Source organism: Hemitrygon akajei, unplaced genomic scaffold, assembly GCF_048418815.1.
Source record: "Hemitrygon akajei unplaced genomic scaffold, sHemAka1.3 Scf000045, whole genome shotgun sequence".
Lineage (NCBI taxonomy): Eukaryota > Metazoa > Chordata > Chondrichthyes > Myliobatiformes > Dasyatidae > Hemitrygon > Hemitrygon akajei.
The window spans coordinates 5872468-5893853 of NW_027331931.1; the positions used below are offsets into that span (position 1 = coordinate 5872468).

Sequence of the window (21386 nt, forward strand, 5' to 3'; positions counted from 1 at the left end):
TTTGAGAAATATGAGGAAATCTCTTTGAAGTCTACCGAATGTTGAAAGGACCAGAGAAGGTGGATGTGGAAAGGATGTTTCCTCTGGTCGGTTTATCCAGAACTGGGGTCCGCAGAATCAAAATTGAGGGTTGATCCTTTATAACAGAGGAGGATTTTTTGAGCCAAAGAGAAACGAACCTCTGGAAGGCTCTGTCACAGACTGCAGTGGAGGCCAATTCCATGGGTATATTTAACGCTAAAGCTCCTGATAGGTCAGGGCATCCAAGGATAATGAGAGAAGGCAGGTGCGTGGAGTTGAGTGGAATCGGGGATCAGCCATGATGGAATGGTGGGGCAGACTGATGGGCTGAATGGCTTAATTCTGCTCCCATGTCTTGTGGTCTTCTGGAGGAATAACAACAAATCTCAGCTCCACTTTGGATCAGAGGTGTGAGATTTCCCTTGCTGAAGGTGGATGTTCCAGTTGGAAAGACTCGGCTTCAATTTTGTCAAATCTCCAGATATTCGGTCCGGAACAAAGGGTTTTGTGACAAATACAGATTGCTTCCTGTCCTCCAAACCACAGCAACAAATATTTCTCTTCCAGACTCTGACATTCTCTAAACAGGCCTCTAAAGACACGTATTCAGACTCTCAGAGTGAAATAACAACAAAAACCTGTCTCCCAGACTCTGACAGTCTCTAAACAGGCCTCTAAAGACACGTATTCAGACTCTCATTGTGAAATAACAACAAAAACCTGTCTCCAAGACTCTGACAGTCTCTAAACAGGCCTCTAAAGAGACGTATTCAGACTCTCAGAGTGAAATAACAACAGAAACCTGTCTCCCAGACTCTGACAGTCTCTAAACAGGCCTCTAAAGAGAAGTATTCAGACTCTCAGAGTGAAATAACAACAAAAACCTGTCTCCCAGACTCTGACAGTCTCTAAACAGGCCTCTAAAGAGACGTATTCAGACTCTCATTGTGAAATAACAACAAAAACCTGTCTCCCAGACTCTGACAGTCTCTAAACAGGCCTCTAAAGAGACGTATTCAGACTCTCAGTGTGAAATAACAACAAAAACCTGTCTCCCAGACTCTGACAGTCTCTAAACAGGCCTCTAAAGAGACGCATTCAGACTCTCAGAGTGAAATAACAACAAAAACCAGTCTCCCAGACTCTGACAGTCTCTAAACAGGCCTCTAAAGAGACGTATTCAGACTCTCAGAGTGAAATAACAACAGAAACCTGTCTCCCAGACTCTGACAGTCTCTAAACAGGCCTCTAAAGAGACGTATTCAGACTCTCAGAGTGAAATAACAACAAAAACCTGTCTCCCAGACTCTGACAGTCTCTAAACAGGCCTCTAAAGACACGTATTCAGACTCTCATTGTGAAATAACAACAAAAACCTGTCTCCCAGACTCTGACAGTCTCTAAACAGGCCTCTAAAGAGACGTATTCAGACTCTCAGTGTGAAATAACAACAAAAACCTGTCTCCCAGACTCTGACAGTCTCTAAACAGGCCTGTAAAGAGACGTATTCAGACTCTCAGAGTGAAATAACAACAAAAGCCTGTCTCCCAGACTCTGACAGTCTCTAAACAGGCCTCTAAAGAGACGTATTCAGACTCTCAGAGACAAATAACAACAAAAACCTATCTCCCAGACTCTGACAGTCTCTAAACAGGCCTCTAAAGAGACGTATTCAGACTCTCATTGTGAAATAACAACAAAACCCTGTCTCCCAGACTCTGACAGTCTCTAAACAGGCCTCTAAAGAGACGTATTCAGACTCTCAGAGTGAAATAACAACAAAAACCTGTCTCCCAGACTCTGACAGTCTCTAAACAGGCCTCTAAAGAGACGTATTCAGACTCTCAGTGTGAAATAACAACAAAAACCTGTCTCCCAGACTCTGACAGTCTCTAAACAGGCCTCTAAAGAGACGTATTCAGACTCTCAGAGTGATATAACAACAAAAACCTGTCTCCCAGACTCTGACAGTCTCTAAACAGGCCTCTAAAGAGACATATTCAGACTCTCAGAGTGAAATAACAACAAAAGCCTGTCTCCCAGACTCTGACAGTCTCTAAACAGGCCTCTAAAGAGACGTATTCAGACTCTCAGAGACAAATAACAACAAAAACCTATCTCCCAGACTCTGACAGTCTCTAAACAGGCCTCTAAAGAGACGTATTCAGACTCTCATTGTGAAATAACAACAAAAACCTGTCTCCCAGACTCTGACAGTCTCTAAACAGGCCTCTAAAGAGACGTATTCAGACTCTCAGAGTGAAATAACAACAAAAACCTGTCTCCCAGACTCTGACAGTCTCTAAACAGGCCTCCAAAGAGACGTATTCAGACTCTCAGTGTGAAATAACAACAAAAACCTGTCTCCCAGACTCTGACAGTCTCTAAACAGGCCTCTAAAGAGACGTATTCAGACTCTCAGAGTGAAATAACAACAAAAACCTGTCTCCCAGACTCTGACAGTCTCTAAACAGGCCTCTAAAGAGACGTATTCAGACTCTCAGAGTGAAATAACAACAAAAGCCTGTCTCCCAGACTCTGACAGTCTCTAAACAGGCCTCTAAAGACACGTATTCAGACTCTCTGTGTGACATAACAACAAAAACCTGTCTCCCACACTCTGACAGTCTCCAAACAGGTGGCAAAAGATAGGTTTAGACTCTCAAAATGAAATAAAGGCTTTAAGCTTTCCATTCCATCGCTTACCTTTCAGATGCTTGGGCACTTCAGATAAACCCCGCTCAGTGTCCATGTAGGCGAATTGGCCGTCACCTGTTCAAACAGAGTAATCTGCATGAAGTCTGTTCTGTGTAATACTGTAAATTCATCAGCAATTACATCTGTAACACATAGTGTATTGTTCACAGTACCACGTTCCCGTATTTCCTTCAATATTCTGCTCAGCTTCGGTAAATGGTGATGTAGTTTCACAAAGGATTCCCACATCACCCTCCGGGCCCCGGAGCCCTTCTCCATCACCAGATCCAGGAGGAGTTTGGAGGCGCCCACTCGGTTTCCCTTCTCCGCGAGCTCAGTCACGCTCTGTAATGAACAACGGGGAATATACTGAGCAGCGGAGGGATGGGTTGAAATCTACCCTGAACATGGACTGACTGAGCACATGGTGCTCACTGCAGATTGCGAGCAGCAATTGGCGTGTGCGCTGTGGGAGCAAGACTTTAAAAGGAAAGAGCTAGGTCATTCGGGACATTCTGCACACCACGGGACTACGGGGTAAGTTTGAACTTGGCAAGGTCCAGTAAAAAAGTAGTTAGGTTTAAGTAGAATAGCAATACTTAGAGTGGGGAGTTGAAACTTTGTATCAGAGAGGATTTGGCAAGCAATTATGGAAGATTTCGAGAGATTTTTGATGATTTAGGATATTGGAATGCTTCCTCCTACGGCGTGTGTGAAGGCAGGGAGACGTACTGGGTCCCTGACAACTGCACCTGCGAAAACTTGCACCGAGCAGCACTTTCCATCAGACTGTGATAAGGAATTGGGTCTGGATGAAACCTGGATCATTCACGACGCTGAGAATTTGCCTGAGTAGATATACAGGAAGGGAGCTGTTCCTAAAGTGCAGGACAAAGGTATCTGTGTGACCGCTGGTGGCGGGGAGCAGGAATAGGCAGCAGGTGCAGAAAACCTAAGTGGTCCTTTTCCTCTGTAATAGGTATACCATGTACTGTGGAGAGGGGAGCGTGTAAGCGGGTACGGCCTAGCAGAGGAAAGCCATGCAATCAAGTCTCCGGTACGGAGTCTGGATATCAGACTAGGAAGGGAAGTTGTGAGATGGCGTGAGCTACAGCGACAGGGAGTTCAATATTTCGGGCGTAAGACAGAAGGGTCTGTGAATGAAAATGAAATACCTGGATGGTATGCTGTCAATGTCAGGGAAATCCCGGATAATTTCCACAACATTCATAAGTGGGAGGCTGAACAGACATCGAACTCATCGGTATCAATGATGTACTAATGAAGAGTGATGAGGTTCTGCAGGGATAATCTCTGGTGAACCCCAGCAGGTTCACAGTTCACTGCGAGGCTGCATGAGTGTCCAGTGTCAGCATACAGCTGGGAACTGGCAGTGTGAAGCAGCCAGCAATTTTAGATCTTCTATGTATGTGTGAGAGACCAAACCCATCTGGTCATAATGAAGAGAAAGAGACTGTCAGCTGCCTCATGGGGATATTTGTGGGTTTTCTGAGAGAATTAAGTCTCGGCAGCAACAGGTGAATATGCCCAGAAGCACAAGGACCACTGGAAAGGTGTGTCAGTAATCCTGTGTTAGGTGAGAATGCCTGGAATATTTAAGAACATAGAACAATACAGCACAGTACAGGCCATTCGTCCCACAATGTTGTGCCGACCCTTAAAGACTGCCTCCCATATAACACTCCAAATTAAATTCCTCCATATACCTGTCTAGCAGTCTCTTAAATTTCACTAGTGTATCTGCCTCCACCACTGACTCAGTAAGTGTATTCCATGCACGAACCACTCTCTGAGTAAAAAACCTTCCTCTAATATCCCCCTTGAACTACCCTCCCCTTACCTTAAAGCCATGTCCTCTTGTACTGAGCAGTGGTGCCCTGGGAAAGAGGCGCTGGCTATGCACTCTGTCTATTCCTCTTAATATGTTGTACACCTCTATCATGCCTCCTCTCATTCTCCTTCTCCAGAGAGTAAAGTCCTAGCTCCTTTAATCTCTGATCATAATGCATACTATCTAAACCAGGTAGCATTCTGGTAAATCTCCACTGTACCCTTTCCAAAGCTTCCACATCCTTCCTATAGTGAGGCAACCAGAACTGGACACAATACTCCAAGTGTGGCCTAACCAGTGTATTATAGAGCTGCATCATTACCCCGCGACCCTTAAACTCTATCCCTCGACTTATGAAAGCTAACACTCCATCAGTTTTCTTAACTACCTATGAAGCAACTTTGAAGGATCTGTGGACATGCACCCCCAGATTCCCCTGCTCCTGCACACTTCTAAGTACCCTGCCATTTTCTTTGTATTCTGCCTTGCAGGTTGTCCTTCCAAAGTGTACCACCTCACACTTCTCTGGGTTGAACTCCATCTGCCACTTCTCAACCCACTTCTGCATCCTATCAATCTCCCTCTGCAATCTTAGACAATCCTCCATTCATTCCAATTCACACCCGCAAGTTATTGCCTTAAAGCCTCATAATTTGCCTTTCCCCAATTTAAAATTTTCCTGTCCTTTCTGATTGTATCCTTTTCCATGATAATGCTGAATGTCAGGGAGCGGTGGTCGCTGTCTCCCAGATGTTCGCCCATTGATAGACCTGTGACCTGACCCGGTTTGTTACCTGATACTGGATCTAGTATGGCATTCCCCCTAGTCGGCCTGTCAACATACTGTGACAAGCATCCGTCTGGACGCACTTCACAAACTCTGCCCTGTCTAAACCATTGGAACTAATCAGGTATCAATCAATATTACGGAAGTTGAAGTCACCCATGATAACTACCCTGTTATTTCTGACCCTTTCCAAAATCTGCCTCCGAATCTGCTCCTCGGTATATCTGCTGCTACCAGAGGGCCTACAGAATACTCCCAGTAGAGTAACTGCTCCCTTCCTGTTCGTGACTTTCCACCCATACCGACTCAAAAGAGGATCTGCTACATTACGCACCCTTTCTGTAGTTGTAATAGTATCTCTGACCAGTAATGCCACCCCTCCTCCCTTTTTACCCTCTCTCTATCCCTTTTAAAGCACTGAAATGCAGGCATATTGAGAATCCGTTCCTGCCGTGGTGCCAGCCAAGTCTCTGTAATGGACACTACATCATAATTCCATGTATGTATACAAGCTCTCAATTCATCACCTTTGTTCATGATGCTTCTTGCATTAAAGTACACGCACTTTAGCCCTTCTACCTTACTACCTTTACACCCTTTATTCTGTTTCTCTTTCCTCAAAGCCTCTTTATATGTTAGATCTGGCTTTACTCCATGCATTATACTTGCAGCTCCAGCATGACCTTTATCCTCCTCTACCTCACTATCTGCTCTAACACTCTGGTCCCCGTCCCCTGCAAATCTAGTTTAAACCCCCAGGAGCAGCACTGGCAAACCTTCCCGCAAGGGTGTTAGTCCCCGTCCAATTCTGGTGCAACCCGTCTCTTCGGAACAGGCCACACATTCCCTGGAACAAGGCCCAAGTGTCCAGAAACATGAATCCCTCCTTCCTGCACCAACTCCTTAGCCACGTATTTAGCTGCATTATCTTCCTATTTCTAGCCTCACTGGCACGTGGCACGGGTAGCAATCCTGAGATTGCAACCCTGGTGGTCCTGTCCTTTAACTTTGTACCTAACTCCCTAAATTCCTTTGCAGGACCTCCTCCTTCTTCCTATCCACGTCATTGGTCCCTACATGGACCACGACATCTGGCTGCTCACCCTCCCTCCTGAGAATACTGAGAACTCGATCCGAGATATCACGGACCCTGGAACCAGGGAGGAAACAGACCTTCCTGGATTCTCGATCTCTTCCACAGAACCTCTTATCAATCCTCCTAACTATTGAATCCGCTATCTCTACTGCTCTCCTCTTTTCCCTCCTTCCCTTCTGAGCTGAGGGCCCAGTCTCGGTGCCAGAGACGCAACCAGTGCAACTTGTCCCTGGTAGGTCATCCCCACCAACAGTATCCAAAACGGTATACTTATTGTTGATGGGAACGGCCACAGGGGTGCTCTGCACTTCCTGTCTATTCCCCTTCCCTTTCCTGACAGTCACCCGGCTGCCTGTCTCCTGGCTATTAGGAGTGACTATCTCCCTAAAGCTCCTGTTTATTTCTGCCTCTGCCTCCCGAATGATCCGAAGTTCATCCAGCTCCAGCTCCAGTTCCCTAACTCAGTTTGTCAGGAGCTGCAGCTGGATGCACCTATTGCAGGTGTAGTCATCAGCAACAATTGTGCTCGCCCTGAAATCCCATATACTGCAAACTTAGCACTCGACTGCCCTAACTGCTCCCTCCATTACCTGCTTCTAAGCTAATTAGATTAATTAAAGGAGCTTACCCGGCCTACCTAACTGGGGGAAACTCGTGTCCAGCCTCTGCTCGCCGAAGCCTCTCGAGCCAAAACCTTCCTACTCTGTCTCCCTTTACTCCGTCGCCCGCTCCGTCAATCTGCTCGCTTTTAAAACTCTCCCGCCGCTTCACGGGCCGACTTTCACGCCCTTGCGCAGTCGTGTCCCGTTCAAACTGCCGAGGAAGTGACCCCAATTTTCAATAACGGCAATGTTGCAATTCTCAGTTTTAACATTGTATGCTGTAGTCATTAGAAATTCCAAATGGAACAGTCACAAGGAACAGAAAATATAACTGAACCATGAGGCATGATTGGATATTTGATCAAATCAAAGAGGGTCAGTAGCTCAAACTAGAGATGATAATCAAGAATTGTCTGTTCAAATGAATCGGGGTGGGTGAAGGGTGAATGTCCCTTGACGAGTGAAGTCAAACCCCAGAGATGGGTGGAGAAAGACAACACAATCTGTAACTATTGTGGAATGTCATGTGTCTTCAAGGAAACGCTGCTGCACGGCCAGAGTGGTCAAACATTGGAAACATGCGGACAGATGAATATAAAGTCATTCTTCTTCCATTGGCGGTACCCATCACATGTCACATCACTAACAGTCAGCTGTCATTCACTGTCTGTAGGCTAACCAGAATAAAATATAATGTGTATCAGATAATTAGCGAGAGTCCTGTCAGAGCTTGTAGCTGCCGAATAAACTCTCAGCGCGGCTGCATCTCCGGGCCACCTTGATGACCCACACAGATCTGTTTCCTTACATCGGTCTGTCAATCTGTGAAGAATCTACATTCAATCTTTGTCCTTTCCACTTACGTGATACTCCTGTCCGGTGAAGAGATCCTCGCCTGTTAGCATGAAGCTGAGATCCTCCACACCCTCTTCAGCCGCCTGCTCCAATCGGTCCATGTAGAATATCGTCAACCGGAACAGTTGGTGAACGTCACAATTTGACAGGAAGGTGGAGAAAGCGGAATTCAGATCTGTGAACAAGCGTAGAACATGGAACAGTACAGCACAGGAACAGATCCTTCGTGTCCCCATGTCGGTGTCGACCATGATGTCAACATGAAACAATCCCATCTACACGCTGATGGTGTACATACCTGCAGTCCCTACCTGTCCACGTGCCTATCTGAATATCTCTGAAACGCTGCAATCGGATCTGATACCATCACCTCCTTGGCAGCGCGTTCCGAGCGCTAATCTCTCTCAGTGGGTAATCTGCATCGTAGATCTCATTTTTACAATCCCCCTCTCGCATGAGCTCATGCCCTCCAGCTTTGTTGTTTTGGCACTGAGTAAGCGACTCTTGAGAGTCATTATAATCTCTGCCTCTCACAGTTTTCTTTACTCCACCACCAATCTCTCCTCGAACCTAACACTCTGTAATTCACACAGCATTGCTCAGCACCTTCTCCAGGAGGATCCACATTCTTTCGTCATTTTCAGAGCTGACTGCACACCAGCTGCAGGCGTGCCCTAATCAAAGATGTCTACAGCGACTTTCCCGCATTTGTACTCAAACATTGACCGATGTAGATCGTCTTTACGATCGGTCTGTTGTGTTGCTTCTTTCACGGCGACATGTGCCTATACATCTCTCTGTACGTCAGAGTCTGGCGCTTCACTGTCTGTACTTAACCTCTTACATTTGACCTCAATGTGCAACTCCTCACACCTTCCCCCATTAAATCCCACCTGCCACCTCTCTGTTCATAGTTATAACTGCTCAATATTCTACTGTATCCTTTGACAAACATCCCAAAGTTCCAAAACTCCACCAAGTTCTGAATCTTCTGTAAATTTGCGAAACAGCCACTTGAGAGATACATAACATCATGCATGCCAATGTGTAACTGTGCAACAAGTTTCCCTACTTCATTCTGCATACATGAAAATGTCACACTTTTAGTCTTGCGTTTATCCTTTTCGACTTTGTCGGCCTTTTACATTGCAACTCATCCTGTTGAGTGCAAATTTACCCTCACCTTGCTAGGAATCTTACTACACTTTGCCTTTCTTTGTAAACCTCATACTCAGCACTATCACTCCGTTCCCATTCTCTGCCAAATTAGTTTGAAGGCTCCAAAACAACTCCAGCAAATCTGCCGGAAAGGATATTGGGCCTCCCCCAGTTCAATTGGAACACATCCCTCTTGTAGAGGTCGTACCTGCCCCAGAAGGGATCGCAATGATACATAAATGTGAACCTCTGTACCATGCACGAGCTCTTCAGCCACGCATTCACCTGCCAAATCATCCTTTTCTCTGCCTCACTGGTACTTGGAACAGGATGCAATCCAGAGATTCCTATTCTGGATCTCCTGTCTTTCAGCTTTCTACCCTGCTGCCTAAAATCTGTCTTCAGGACCTCATCTCGTCTATCTATGTCATTGTTGCCAAAGGTGTTGCAGAATTTGAGGCGCCTCACCACCCCCTTTAATATGCCAAGGACCTTATCTGACCCAGGCAACCAGGAGGCAACAAACCATCCGTGTGTCTCCATCTTGCCCACAGAATTGTCTCTCCGTTCCTAAATCACTTCTGCAGCCCTCTTCGCCTCTTTGCTCCGCTGAGGTACAGCATCAGATTCAGTGCCAATGGCCTGGTCAATGTGGCTCCCCCCCCAGCTGGTCGTCCTAATCAACTATATCTGAAATTGAGGGGATAGGGGACAGATGCGTTCTGCACTAGCTGTGTGTTTCCCTTCCTTCTCCTGACAGCCGTAGTTACCTGTCCCCTGGGGGTGACAACCTCCTTGTAGCTCCTGACACCTCCTCATTCTCCCGTATGAGTCAAAGGTAAGCGAGGCTGCAGGTCCAGTTCCTCAACACGTTCACTCAGGAGCTGCAGCTCCGTGAAGGTGGTGCAAATGTGTTTATCCGGGAGACTGGAGGCCTCCCAGATCTTCCACATCCCACACAGCGTAGGAAACGCTGCCCCGGAGCCATACTCAGTGCGCTACTACGCCCTAACAGATGAGGAATGAGCAAGGAAGAGCAAAAAGAGACAAGCTTACCAGATAATGTACCTCATCCCAGTCTGATGTCGCCTAAGCCACTCTAAATTCTGGCACATTCAAAAGAATAGCCGCTCCACTTACACTTGTGTTGTTTTTAGTCGCCCTGCCTAATGAATCCCTCAAGATGATTGGTCACAGCCGCCAACTCGAAAAAAAAACTGCAACAAACTCTGCCTTTTAAATCTTGATTGTGGACCTTGTACGCTCCCTCTGGTGATTGGTCACAGTCCAACTCATCAGTGCTGTATGTGCCCCTCCGCTCTCCTTGACCATACCTTCTTGGTCCTTCTCATTTGCGTTGCGCTGTTTTGTTTGTGCCTCTATGCTGGGATTATATTTACAGCCAGGCCAATGGACTTTACAAAGTGTTCGAAGTAGTGCATGACACTGACATTCCTCAGCCAGTCTTCTGAATGGTATCTGTCCAAAACGTAGACTGTTTAGTTACCTCCATGGATGCTGACCGACCTGCTAAAATTTTCCACCATTTTTGTCTTTGTGCTTTTCCCGAATCCCAGCATCAGCAACATCTCTTGTGTTCATCAGTGCATTGTAATGTTACACAGCACATAAATCTGTCAGCGTGACCTATTTACAATGAGTGTTCCCTGGACAATTCCACCCAGGAAGTGTATTCATATCGCTCGACCCCGGAACTCCAGGAAATGCTCCAATCATCTGGTGCCGGATTTAAGAAATGAAATTTAGAGGCGTCCTCCACATCAGGGCTTGACAAAGATGAAACAGACCCTGACTGTTCACTAGAGGCTGCATACACCACAACAATTGCTGTCACATTCCTATCAGTGTTTGACGCAGAACCACCTGATTCAGGATCTCATGCTGCTTTCACTCAGGTGAAGCTTTACATGTGAGCGGAGTGATTAGACCATTGCCGGTGTCAGGTCCCTGCATTGGACCTGTTGGATTGATCTATTACTCAATTCCTAAGTTTACTACTGGGATCGATAGCCCTGCTTTATGAAACGTTTCTGTGCCCGATTAGTACCTGTGCAAGTTTATTCCTCTGAACAAAAAGGGCAGAAGTTTAATTATAGAAATCACAGTGAACATACCTGTGTCCATTCTGATTCTGATTCTCACGATTATTGATTGTCGTCTTCTTGTTTATACTTTGGTCCCGGTGCAGAAACGCTCCACCTGCTGGTGATGCTGTGAACTACACACAACAAACAGACAGTGAGTCAGAGTGAGTGCGATTACTTTGCAAATATGACAGTATCTCCAGTCCCTCTATCAGAGCAGCAGCGGCTTAGGCACCAAGCATTCCTCATTGACATCTGATTCCACACCATGTCTGTATGTCCAGTGATATCTTTTCCATCCTGCTGAGAGAGTCACAGAGCAATAGAGCACAGATACAGAGCGTTCAACACAACGAGACAATGCCGAGCACAGTGACCACTGAGAAGGTCCTGTTTCCTGCGATGGTCCCATGTGCCTCCAGGCTCCTTCATTCCATCCGCCCATCCCAACTGTTCCTTAAATGAGACTGCAGTATCTGCCTCATCCACTTCCACTCCACACAATCACCAATTCGTGCATGGAAATGTTGCTGCTCATTTCCCTTTAAAAACTAAGCCCCACATCCTACATCTATTTCCCTAGGTTTGGTTTTTCCTGCCCTCGGCAGAAGACTGCTAACACTCACCTTATCTCTGACTCTGATAATTTTACACACTTCCGTAGCGTCGCTGCGCATCCTCCTGCGTTTCAAGAAGTAAGGACCCACCCTGGCCGTCCTCTCCTTGTAACTCAGGCATTTGGTCTTGAAAAGATCATCGAAAATGTTCTCTACACTCTTTCCAGATTAATCTGAACTTTTCTATAATTGAGCGACGTAATATACGACAAAATCTGCTCCCAGGTCTTCAAGCATAACGTCACCAAATGCAGCTGCCCATGATGTCCCAACCTCTGTAATCTTGCCAGAATGAGTAATGATTACACTGTAATCTCGCCATTCCTCTGTACCCAATCTCTTTCTCCCCACTCTGTAATCCATGGGCCGCTGCTTCCATTACATTACCGGCAGACAGACCACATGTAACATCAGTCTCACGTTGGTTTGATTTACAAAATGTGATTTTATTAAAATGTATTTACTACAGCACTGTTCGGTTAGATCCCCTATAGTCTGCAATAACCCTCACTGTCAACAGCATCTCCTAATGAGGTGTAACACCCTCACCGGGCTCAGCTGCCCCTCTAACAGTCACCGGTCTCAGTGGTGAGAGGTCATGAACCCTTCATGAACAATAGACGGCCAACGTTGGTATATACAAGCTGGAGGAACTCAGCAGGTCGGGCAACATCCGTGGAAACGAGCAGTCCACGTCTCAGGCCGAGACTCTTCGTTAGGACTGAAGAAGGAGGGGGCAGGGGCCTCATAAAGAAGGTAGGGGGATGGTGGAAGGTGCCAGGTGAAAAAGCAATCAGAGGAAATATCAAGGGGTGGGGGAGAGGAAGCAGGAAGATGATAGGCAGGAAAGATGAAGAAGGAATATAAGGGGAAAGCACTATGAGTAGTAGAAGAAGGCAGAATCATGAGAGAGGTGATAGGCAGTTAGAAGAGGAGACAGAGTAGAGGTGCGATGGGGGTAGGGAGAGGGGGGAAAATTACCGGAATTTGGAGGATTCGATGTTCATACCAAGGGGCTGGAGACTACCCGGACGGTATATGAGGTGTTGCTCCTCCAGCCTGAGTTTGGCCTCATCATGGCAGTAGAGGAGGCCATGTATGGACATATCCGAATGGGAATGTGAAGCAGAGTTGAAGCAACCGGGAGATCCTCTCTGTTGTGGCGGACGGAGCGGAGGTTCTCGACGAAGCGCCCACCCACCCCCCCCCCCCAATCTGCGTCGGGTCTCGCCGATGTAGAGGAGGCCGCACCGGGAGCACCAGATGCAGTAGATGACCCCACCAGACTCACAAGCGAAGTGTTGCCTCACTTGTGGATCTCTCCGAAGAGAAAACATTTCAGGTTGTATATTGCATGCAGTCTCTGATTTTAAACTGAAGTATTGGACTATTTTTTCGTTTTACTTTAAATGATGCACTACAATTGAATGATTAGAAGATGTTTGCAACGGAATGAACATAAATGTAACGTTCGCATTCATTAGTTTTCTCTTCATTCCAACACAGGGGTTAACAGAGTCCATGCAGTCAATGATTAGAACATCCTCCCCAACCCACTATCAATATGTTCCGTCTGTTCCTAAGGCCACTGTCTCTCACCGAGGGGCAGCGACCAGAGAACGATACAAACGTAATAAACACTCTGCAGCTCTGGCGAGCTGTTGCCTTGGGATAGGGGTAAGTGGCTGCCCAAATATAACAGAAAAGGGAAGTAACAGATTCAACGTTAAATGCTGCGAAATTCCACGTAACACTGCATCCGTCCTGTAACCCCGAAATTGAAAATTCACAGCCTGCGTTTACCCTACCTCTTGCTTCATTCAATCTTCCATCTTTCTGGCTAACAAAATTCTTATTCCGAAAATAAATCAGTAAAGAAATCTTCACAGTGAAGACTAAATTCAGACGAAAGATAGTCGATACATAATCATTGAGATCATGGTCTACAGGCTGCACAGAGATTGATCAGGTTAAGCCGGGTCTGAGCAAATGGAAGCAAGTGGGAGAAGCGATCAAGGACAATCACCAATGGTCCTCCAGCAATACGCAATAAAAGATCCGAAATACACAGCTAGAACAAACGATTGCCCTATGGCCTTCAGCAAATTTAATTAACGCACCATAGAAAGTATCACATCCAGATACTTCACACCTTCCTATGGCTACTGCTCTGTCCATGACTGCAAGAAACTGCAGAGAAATGTGGACAGAGCTGAGAACATCAGAGAAACAAGCCTCACTTCCATTGACTGCATCTACACTTACCACTGCCTCGGTAAAGCAGGCTGTATACTCAAAGGTCACCACAACATATGAGATTCTCGCTTCTTACCGACACCCCCAATGGTGAGAAGATACAAATGACTTAAAGCGCCTACCAGCAGGCTCGAGGACGATTTCTATTCTGCTGTCATAAGCCAACTGAATGGTCTCCAGTATAATAAATTGGACTCGAAATCACAATCTAACTCAATGTGACCTTGCACCATATTTCTACCGGCATACACTTTCCCTGTAACCATCAACACACACAAAATGCTGGGGCCGTATCCACTAATTTTTTATGTGATATTCCGTTCAACGGCAATGGAGTTTCCATGCCAGGTTGTGGTGTAGCCAGCCAATTGATCTCCACTACACATCTATAAAAGTTTTAGATGTCATGCCAAATCTTCGCAAACGCCTAGGAAAATAGAGGCTTTGGCATGTTTCCTAGGAAACTGCATTTACATCCTGGGCCCAGGACAGATCTTCCAAATAATAACACCGAGGAAATTAATGTCGCCGACCCTCTCCATCTCTGATCCACCGAGGAGGACTGGTTCATGGATCTCTGCTTTCCGCCTCCTGAAGTCAATGATGATCTCCTTGGTCTTGCTGACTCTGAGTGAGTGGCGATTGTTGTGGCACCACTCAGTCAGATTGTCAATCTCCTTCCCATATGCTGATCCGTTACCACCTCGGATATAACAAGCTTAATTAGATCAATATTAATTTTAGGATCAATCGAGGGAAAAAAAAACCACGTGACTTCGCGCGCAGTCATCGGATTGGTTTACTTTAATTCAACTGTCAAATTCAATTGTGGCCCGTCGGCCACTCGGCCCCTCAAATCCGCCACTCTTGACAGTAACCTGATTAAAACTTTGTCTACTGTTTCTACTGTCAAAATGAAGCCACACTCAGGTTGGAGTAACAACACCTTATATACCGGCTGGGTAGCCTCCAACCTGATGGCATGAACATTGACTTCTCTAACTTCCGTTAATGCCCCTCCTCCCCTTCTTACCCCATCCCTGACATATTTAGTTGTTTGCCTGTTCTCCATCTCCCTCTGGTGCTTCCCCCCCACCACCTTTCTTTCTCCAGAGGCCTCCTGTCCAATGATCCTTTCCCTTCTCCAGCTCTGTATCACTTTCGCCAATCACCTTTCCAGCTTTTAGCTTCATCCCACCCCTTCCGGTCGTCTCCTATCATTTCGCATTTCCCCTCCCCCCACCACTTTCAAATCTTTTACTATCTTTCCTTTTTGTATGTCCTGACGAAGGGTCTCGGTCCGAAACGTGGACAGCGCTTCTCCCTATAGATGCTGCCTGGCCTGCTGTGTTCCACCAGCATTTTGTGTGTGTTGTTGTTGGAATTTCCAGCATCTGCAGATTTCCTCGTGTTTGCCCTGTAACCATAATGCTTTGTTACACTCTATTATTGCTTTATCCTATACCACAAGCGGGGGTATTGTTCTGTATGGATGGTAAGGAAGACAAGGTTGTCACTGTATCTCGGTAGACGCCAATGATAATTCATTATCTGTTTTTATTGTCAGACAGACTGCGTTGATGCTTTGGAATTTCTGGGGAAGTGGGTCGTGCATAACTGAAGTGTACAGAGTTTTGAGAAGCTCAGATAAATGGCTTATTTCTCACATAAATGCGGTCATGCAGCGGGACACATCAGCTGAACTTCGGTGGGTTGTAGCAGTGGAATGGAATCAGGAAAAAATGCTCGCACTCAACGAGAGGACCTGGATCTCCGTGCCTTGGCTGAACGGGCAAAAAATGAAATTATTTATACACGTGGAGCACTGTTCCGAGGGTGCGATTACTCTGTTTAACCCTCTCTATCTGCAGGAACACAACAGGCCGAATGGCCGCTTCCCGTGTTCTGGAATTATATAAAACAATTAACAGGCATCGATCTAGTTGAAGTCTGGATCCGATACCGGACTGGGTGATGGAGTTAAAGTTCCCCCGTTGCAACTCAAGTGAACGGTGTAGTCCCGCAAAACCACTTCATCCTGCTCCTAACAGAGCACCAGGGGCTGAGCGCAGCTCATCGCTGCCGATTCGGTGTGAAGGTCCACAATCCGGACAGACCCCGGCAGACACTGTCCAGGAGGCGGAAGAGGCCGCCTGACCGAGGAAGTTAACTGAAATCAACGACCAATATCAGACCTCTTCACTTGCGACCGTGCTCAGTACTCACCGATGAAAACTTAATATCTTCACCGGCTCACACTCAGGGGGCGAGGGCCTTTTCCCAATCTTGACCACGCGGACGGTCCGCCGCACTAACAGATAATGGGCATTAAATCATCGCGCAGCCCGGGACAGTGGATAGCGCAATGTGATCTCGCGTAATCAATGCGGCGGGGTTGGGGGGGGGGGGGGGAGAGGTGGGTGCTGATGGAAGGCCTCGGTTACAATCCCACAGATGCTGCAGATCTGCGGTAAACTGGGGCAGGAAAACAGGATAAAATGACCGCTGGAGGGTCTCCCACATGAACCTGCCACTCTTTTCCTCGCCCCTCACACGCTGTACAACTCACCTGGAGCATTAACCTCATTATTTAATATTTACAGCGTCCTCATTTCCCACCGTATGCATCCTGTTTCCCTCCTTCAGAGTCATGGGTTCGATTCCTGTCCGATCTGACATACAATTCCCACCCAAACTGGAAATTTACAAGTTTCATTCATTCATTCATGTTGTCGACTTGGATTTGGCCAAGGCCTTTGACAGGGTGCCATAGATTAGGCTGCTCTACAAATAAAGGGCCCGTGACAATAGAGGAAAGACACCAGCATGGATAGAACATTGATTGATCAACAGGAAGTAAAGAGTGGGAGACTTTTCTAGTTTGCTGCCGATGACTAGTAATGACTTTGTGGCGAAGTTTGCAGACGATACCAAGATAGGTGCAGGGGTAGCACACGAATAGTCCATAGATCGAGTCATCGGACCGGGAATGGTTAACGGAGTTAAATTCTTTGGCCATTAGGAATTTCCGCTTGTGGCCGATGGTGCAGAGGTGCTTGACAAAGCGGTCTTCCAATTTACAACAGGTCTCACCGAAGTAGAGGAGGCCTATCAGGAGCACCGGGCACAATAGACGATCTCCACATTTTGGCAGGAGACATGTTTCCTCGGCAGGAAGTACTGTTTGTGGCAATGAATGGAGTTGAAGGAGAGTGTAAAAGGGCACGGGGAGCACTTAGGCCGCTAACAAGGATGTGGCTGGATGGAGATTTGCGCGAAGGAAAGAATGGACAGAGGAGTAGTGGAGGGAGCGATCTTGTACAAAGCGGAGGAGGGTGGGAAGTAAAATAGGTTTAGTGATATGGTCCGTTTGGGGATGGCGGAATTTGCGGAGGACTGTGCGTTGGCTGCGGAGGCTGATGGGGTAGTAGGTAGGGACAAGGGACTCTATCTGACGGCGGGGAAATTGTGCGAGTGCAGAGGTACGTGAAATACAAGATGCTGATGAGGGCAGCGTCAATAACAGATGGAAACTAGCTCCTTCAAGAAGGAGGACATTTTTGAATGTCTGGAGTGGAAACCCGCTCTCTGGGAAGAGATGCGGTGTCGGTAAAGAAACTGAGAAAATGCAATATTATTTTTTACAGGAGACAGGCTGGGAAGAGTACTGTCGAGATAACCATGGGAATCGGTAGGTTTATGAAATATGTAGTCTGACATTTATCTCCAGAGATGAAGACAGAAATACAAAGAAAGTGGCGGGATGTATAAGAGATGGACCAATGGATAAACAATAATTCTTGCAATCACTGTAATGTACCTTTGACCTCCCTCACTACCCACTGCACCTCAGTCCCTCATTAAACACACTCAACGTTTCTGTTACTCCGACAGAAGTGGGTGATCTCTCATTACCCACAGTGGCCTACAGCTCTGCTGTTCCCACTCACTCGTCTCGCCTCTGTTACCTGGAAAGCTCTTGACAATTGACACAGAACACAGAACAGTATAACACAGGAACAAATCCCTCGGACCACAATGCTGTGCTCAACTTATTATATTGGCAATCAAATGGCCAATTAAACTAATTCTTTTTTCATACAAAGTATCAACATCCTTCCATTTTCCTAACGTTCATGAGTCTATCTAAACATAGATACGTTTCACTGGCGATACATTTCACGTTGATTCCAGCAGCTAAACTGAACACATTTTATTGTTGTCTTATTGTTAAGTGAGATCTTGCCCAGTACCATTGGCCATCACATTTTCTGTAGGGGATCAGGCATAAAATTCTTTTTAATATATACAATTGAAAATAAAGTGTTGGAAACTCTGTACATCAGATTGGATCTGTGGAAAGAGAAACTGTGGAAGACCCAGTATCAGAACTGGGACTGTCCAAGATGCTGCCCGATCTGCTGAACGTTTCCAGCATTTTCTCTTTTTGCTTCAAATGATGCACAACTATTGACAAGATCGTTGTGACGGCCTGAACAAAGTTGCACAAATGTAATGCCCACATTCATTAGTTTTCTCTTCATTCCAACACAGGGTTAATACAGTCGACACAGTCAATGTTCACAACATTCTCCCCACCCCACTATCAAGCTGTTACATCTGCTCCCAAGGCCACTAACTTCAGCGGCAGTGACCAGAAAGCAATAAAAATGTGCAGCACTCCCTGCTGCCTTGGCAATTTGTTACGTGCGCGCCCAAAATAAACCGAAAAAGTAAATAACACTCTCAACTTTAAGTACTGTGAGCTTTCTCGCGGCATAGGTTAACGCTGCAGTTATTAGGTTACGTTGAAATTAAAATTATAATGATTATATTTACGCTGCCTCGTGCAGTACGCGATAAATCCTCTGGTAATTCTAGCGAACAAAAAAAATCTATTTCGAACATAACTGGGTTTTTGGCAAAACACTTCACAAGAGCAGAGGAAAGATATGTGATATAATCATTGAGGTGTTGGAATACAGGCTGGGCAGTGGTTGACCCAGATAGGCAGGGAGCGAGCAGATGGAACAAGCTAGCGAAGGGATCAAGTATGATCACTTATGGTGCTCCAGTAATACACAGATACTGAATTAATAGCGCATACAACGATATGCAAGCTGCGAAATAAAGAAAAAGCTGGAACAAAACCATAGGAACTTTGGCACATGCACTTTGATCCTCATCAAATTTCATAAAGCACCATAGAAAGTATCCTATCCGGATAGTTCGCGCCTTGGTATGGCAAGTCGCTTCAGTTCAATTGATTCACGAAAAAATAAGTTGGCCTCCAACAACGAGACAAGGTCACCTAGCTGCCTCTCACTGCCTTATCGACATGACCCTGCACTGCATTTCACTGCAACCATAATGCTTTGCTATATTCTGTTATGTTATTGTTCTTGCTTACACCTCCTCAATGTACCGTTGTCCTCTATTGATCTGTGTCGATGGTGTGCACGTCAGGATTTTCACCAGACCTCGCTACATGAGAAAAATACACAGACTTCACATTTTAATTATGTGGAGAAATTAGATAGTCTCGGCTTCCGCTTTGGAATTCCTGGAGGGAAACTTAAGTGAAGTGAACATTATTTTGAGGAACTCGGAAAAATGGAGAAGGATGAATTCTCGCATAAGTAGGGTCACATACCCTGACAGATTGACTGCACTTCGGCAGGTCGCAGCACTGAAATTGAGTCGAGACAAAAAAATTGCCAAACCACAACGAAACCAATGACAGATCTGGATCTCACTGTCTTGTCTGAACGGGCGTAAAATGAAACTACACATAGACATGGAAAAGTATTCCGAAGGTGCGATTACTTACTTTAAACTTTTTTGTAGGAAAAAATTGCATCGGCTACCGGTCTGGGGGTTGAGGTAATGATCCCCAGGTATTACTGAACGGTGAGTGCGGTCCGGGTATCATCGCCTCAACCACTTCTAGGACCAAAGATTGAGTGGCGGTTCATCTCAGGGGGCTCGAACTGCGCAGGTTCTGCCCCGAAAGTGGGCGTGAGTGCCTATCCGGGGAAATTAACGGGATCAGACCAACCTGCTAGTAGCCGAGCTAATACTGACCGATGTGAACTTGATGCTTTTGCCCCGCAGTCAGCGATCCGTCTTCCCGGCTCCCCGCCGACGATCGGCTTCAAAGCACAACGGAAAGAAAACCGCCGCACCCGGGACCGAGCATGCGCAGTGTAATTACAGAATCGTTAAAGCTCCCTCGGGGCCTCGGAAACAAACTCCCCGAAGCTGCAGCTCTGCGGTAAACGGGCCCATGTGACGGAGGGGTGATTATGCGGAATGACTCACCAGGCCACTGCACCTCCTCCCTCACTAACATTCAGGACCCAAACAGTCCTGCTCGGTGAGACAACACTTTCGCTGTCAGTCTTTCGGGGTCCTCTGCTGTCTCCACTGCTGTTTTGTACGATATCCTGCATATTGGTGAGACCCGCCGTAGATTGGTATACCGTCTCCACGACCACCTAAGCACCGTCCGTCACCCATTTCGATTCGACTTCACATTCCCATCCCGACATGTCAGTCCATGGCCTCCTCTACTGCCGCAATGCGGCCACAATCGGGTTGGAGGAGAAACACCTTAAAGTCGGTCTGGTTAGTCTCCAATCTGATGGCATGTAATATCGATTTCTCGAACTTCCTGTAATTACCCACCCCATCTACTTCGTCATGTTTCCCTCCCTGACGTTACCTCCTTACCTGCCCAGCACCACCCTCTAATGCTCGCCCCCTTCCCTTTCTTCAATGCTCTTCTACTACCAGATTCCCCTTCACCGAATCTTTCACTAGTCAACCTCCCAGCTCTTTACTTTACGCCTTCTCCTGTCTGCTTTGTTCTAACACCTGCCGCAGTGTACTTCCTCCCCTCCCATTTTCATCCATTTTTCCAGTCCTGATGGAGTGCATTCGCCTGAAACATCCACAGCTCAACCTTTTTCATAGATGTCGCCTAGCGTGATGAAATCTTCCAGCATTTCGTGTGTGATGATTTGATTTCCAGCATCTACAGATTTCTCTTGTTTGAGATGTCTAATTTCCTTACTTTATATCTGTAGCATTGTTCACGTTAATTTCTTAATTGTTAATGGCGCATAAAGTTCATCCTTGCTCCTGAAAGCGGGGAGGACAGTGAGATATATTTGTTTTCCTATTTCTTGGGGGACAACAAGAGCGGGGGTAGAGCGGGTGCTTAGGGTCAGTGCTCAATAGCATAGGACATGGATCTCCTTGCAAGGTTTCTGTGCTGTCGTGCCTAACACATTTACTTTACGTGGGGAAAGTGTCCATCTCCAGAGATGTAGACAGGG

General features: G+C 46.4%; 1 protein-coding gene across 7 annotated transcripts in view; it reads right to left on the minus strand.

The window, feature by feature from the left end:
• Positions 1-20244, minus strand: part of LOC140720652 (NACHT, LRR and PYD domains-containing protein 3-like) — a 29971-nt gene extending 9727 nt beyond the window's left edge. For 2 of the 7 annotated variants that reach the window (XM_073035500.1, XM_073035494.1), the window contains exons 1-5: positions 20131-20243; positions 11204-11307; positions 7919-8085; positions 2892-3063; positions 2728-2793 (exon numbers count right to left, since the gene is read on the minus strand). In XM_073035500.1, the coding sequence (XP_072891601.1) occupies positions 2728-2793; positions 2892-3063; positions 7919-8085; positions 11204-11213 (415 nt within the window). In that variant the 5' untranslated portion in view covers positions 11214-11307; positions 20131-20243. Of the gene's footprint in view, positions 1-2727; positions 2794-2891; positions 3064-7918; positions 8086-11203; positions 11308-11799; positions 12391-19876; positions 20014-20130 lie in introns of those variants that run through there. The other 5 variants (XM_073035497.1, XM_073035498.1, XM_073035495.1 and 2 more) reach the window with 5 other exon arrangements.
• Between the last annotated feature and the right edge of the window lie 1142 nt (positions 20245-21386).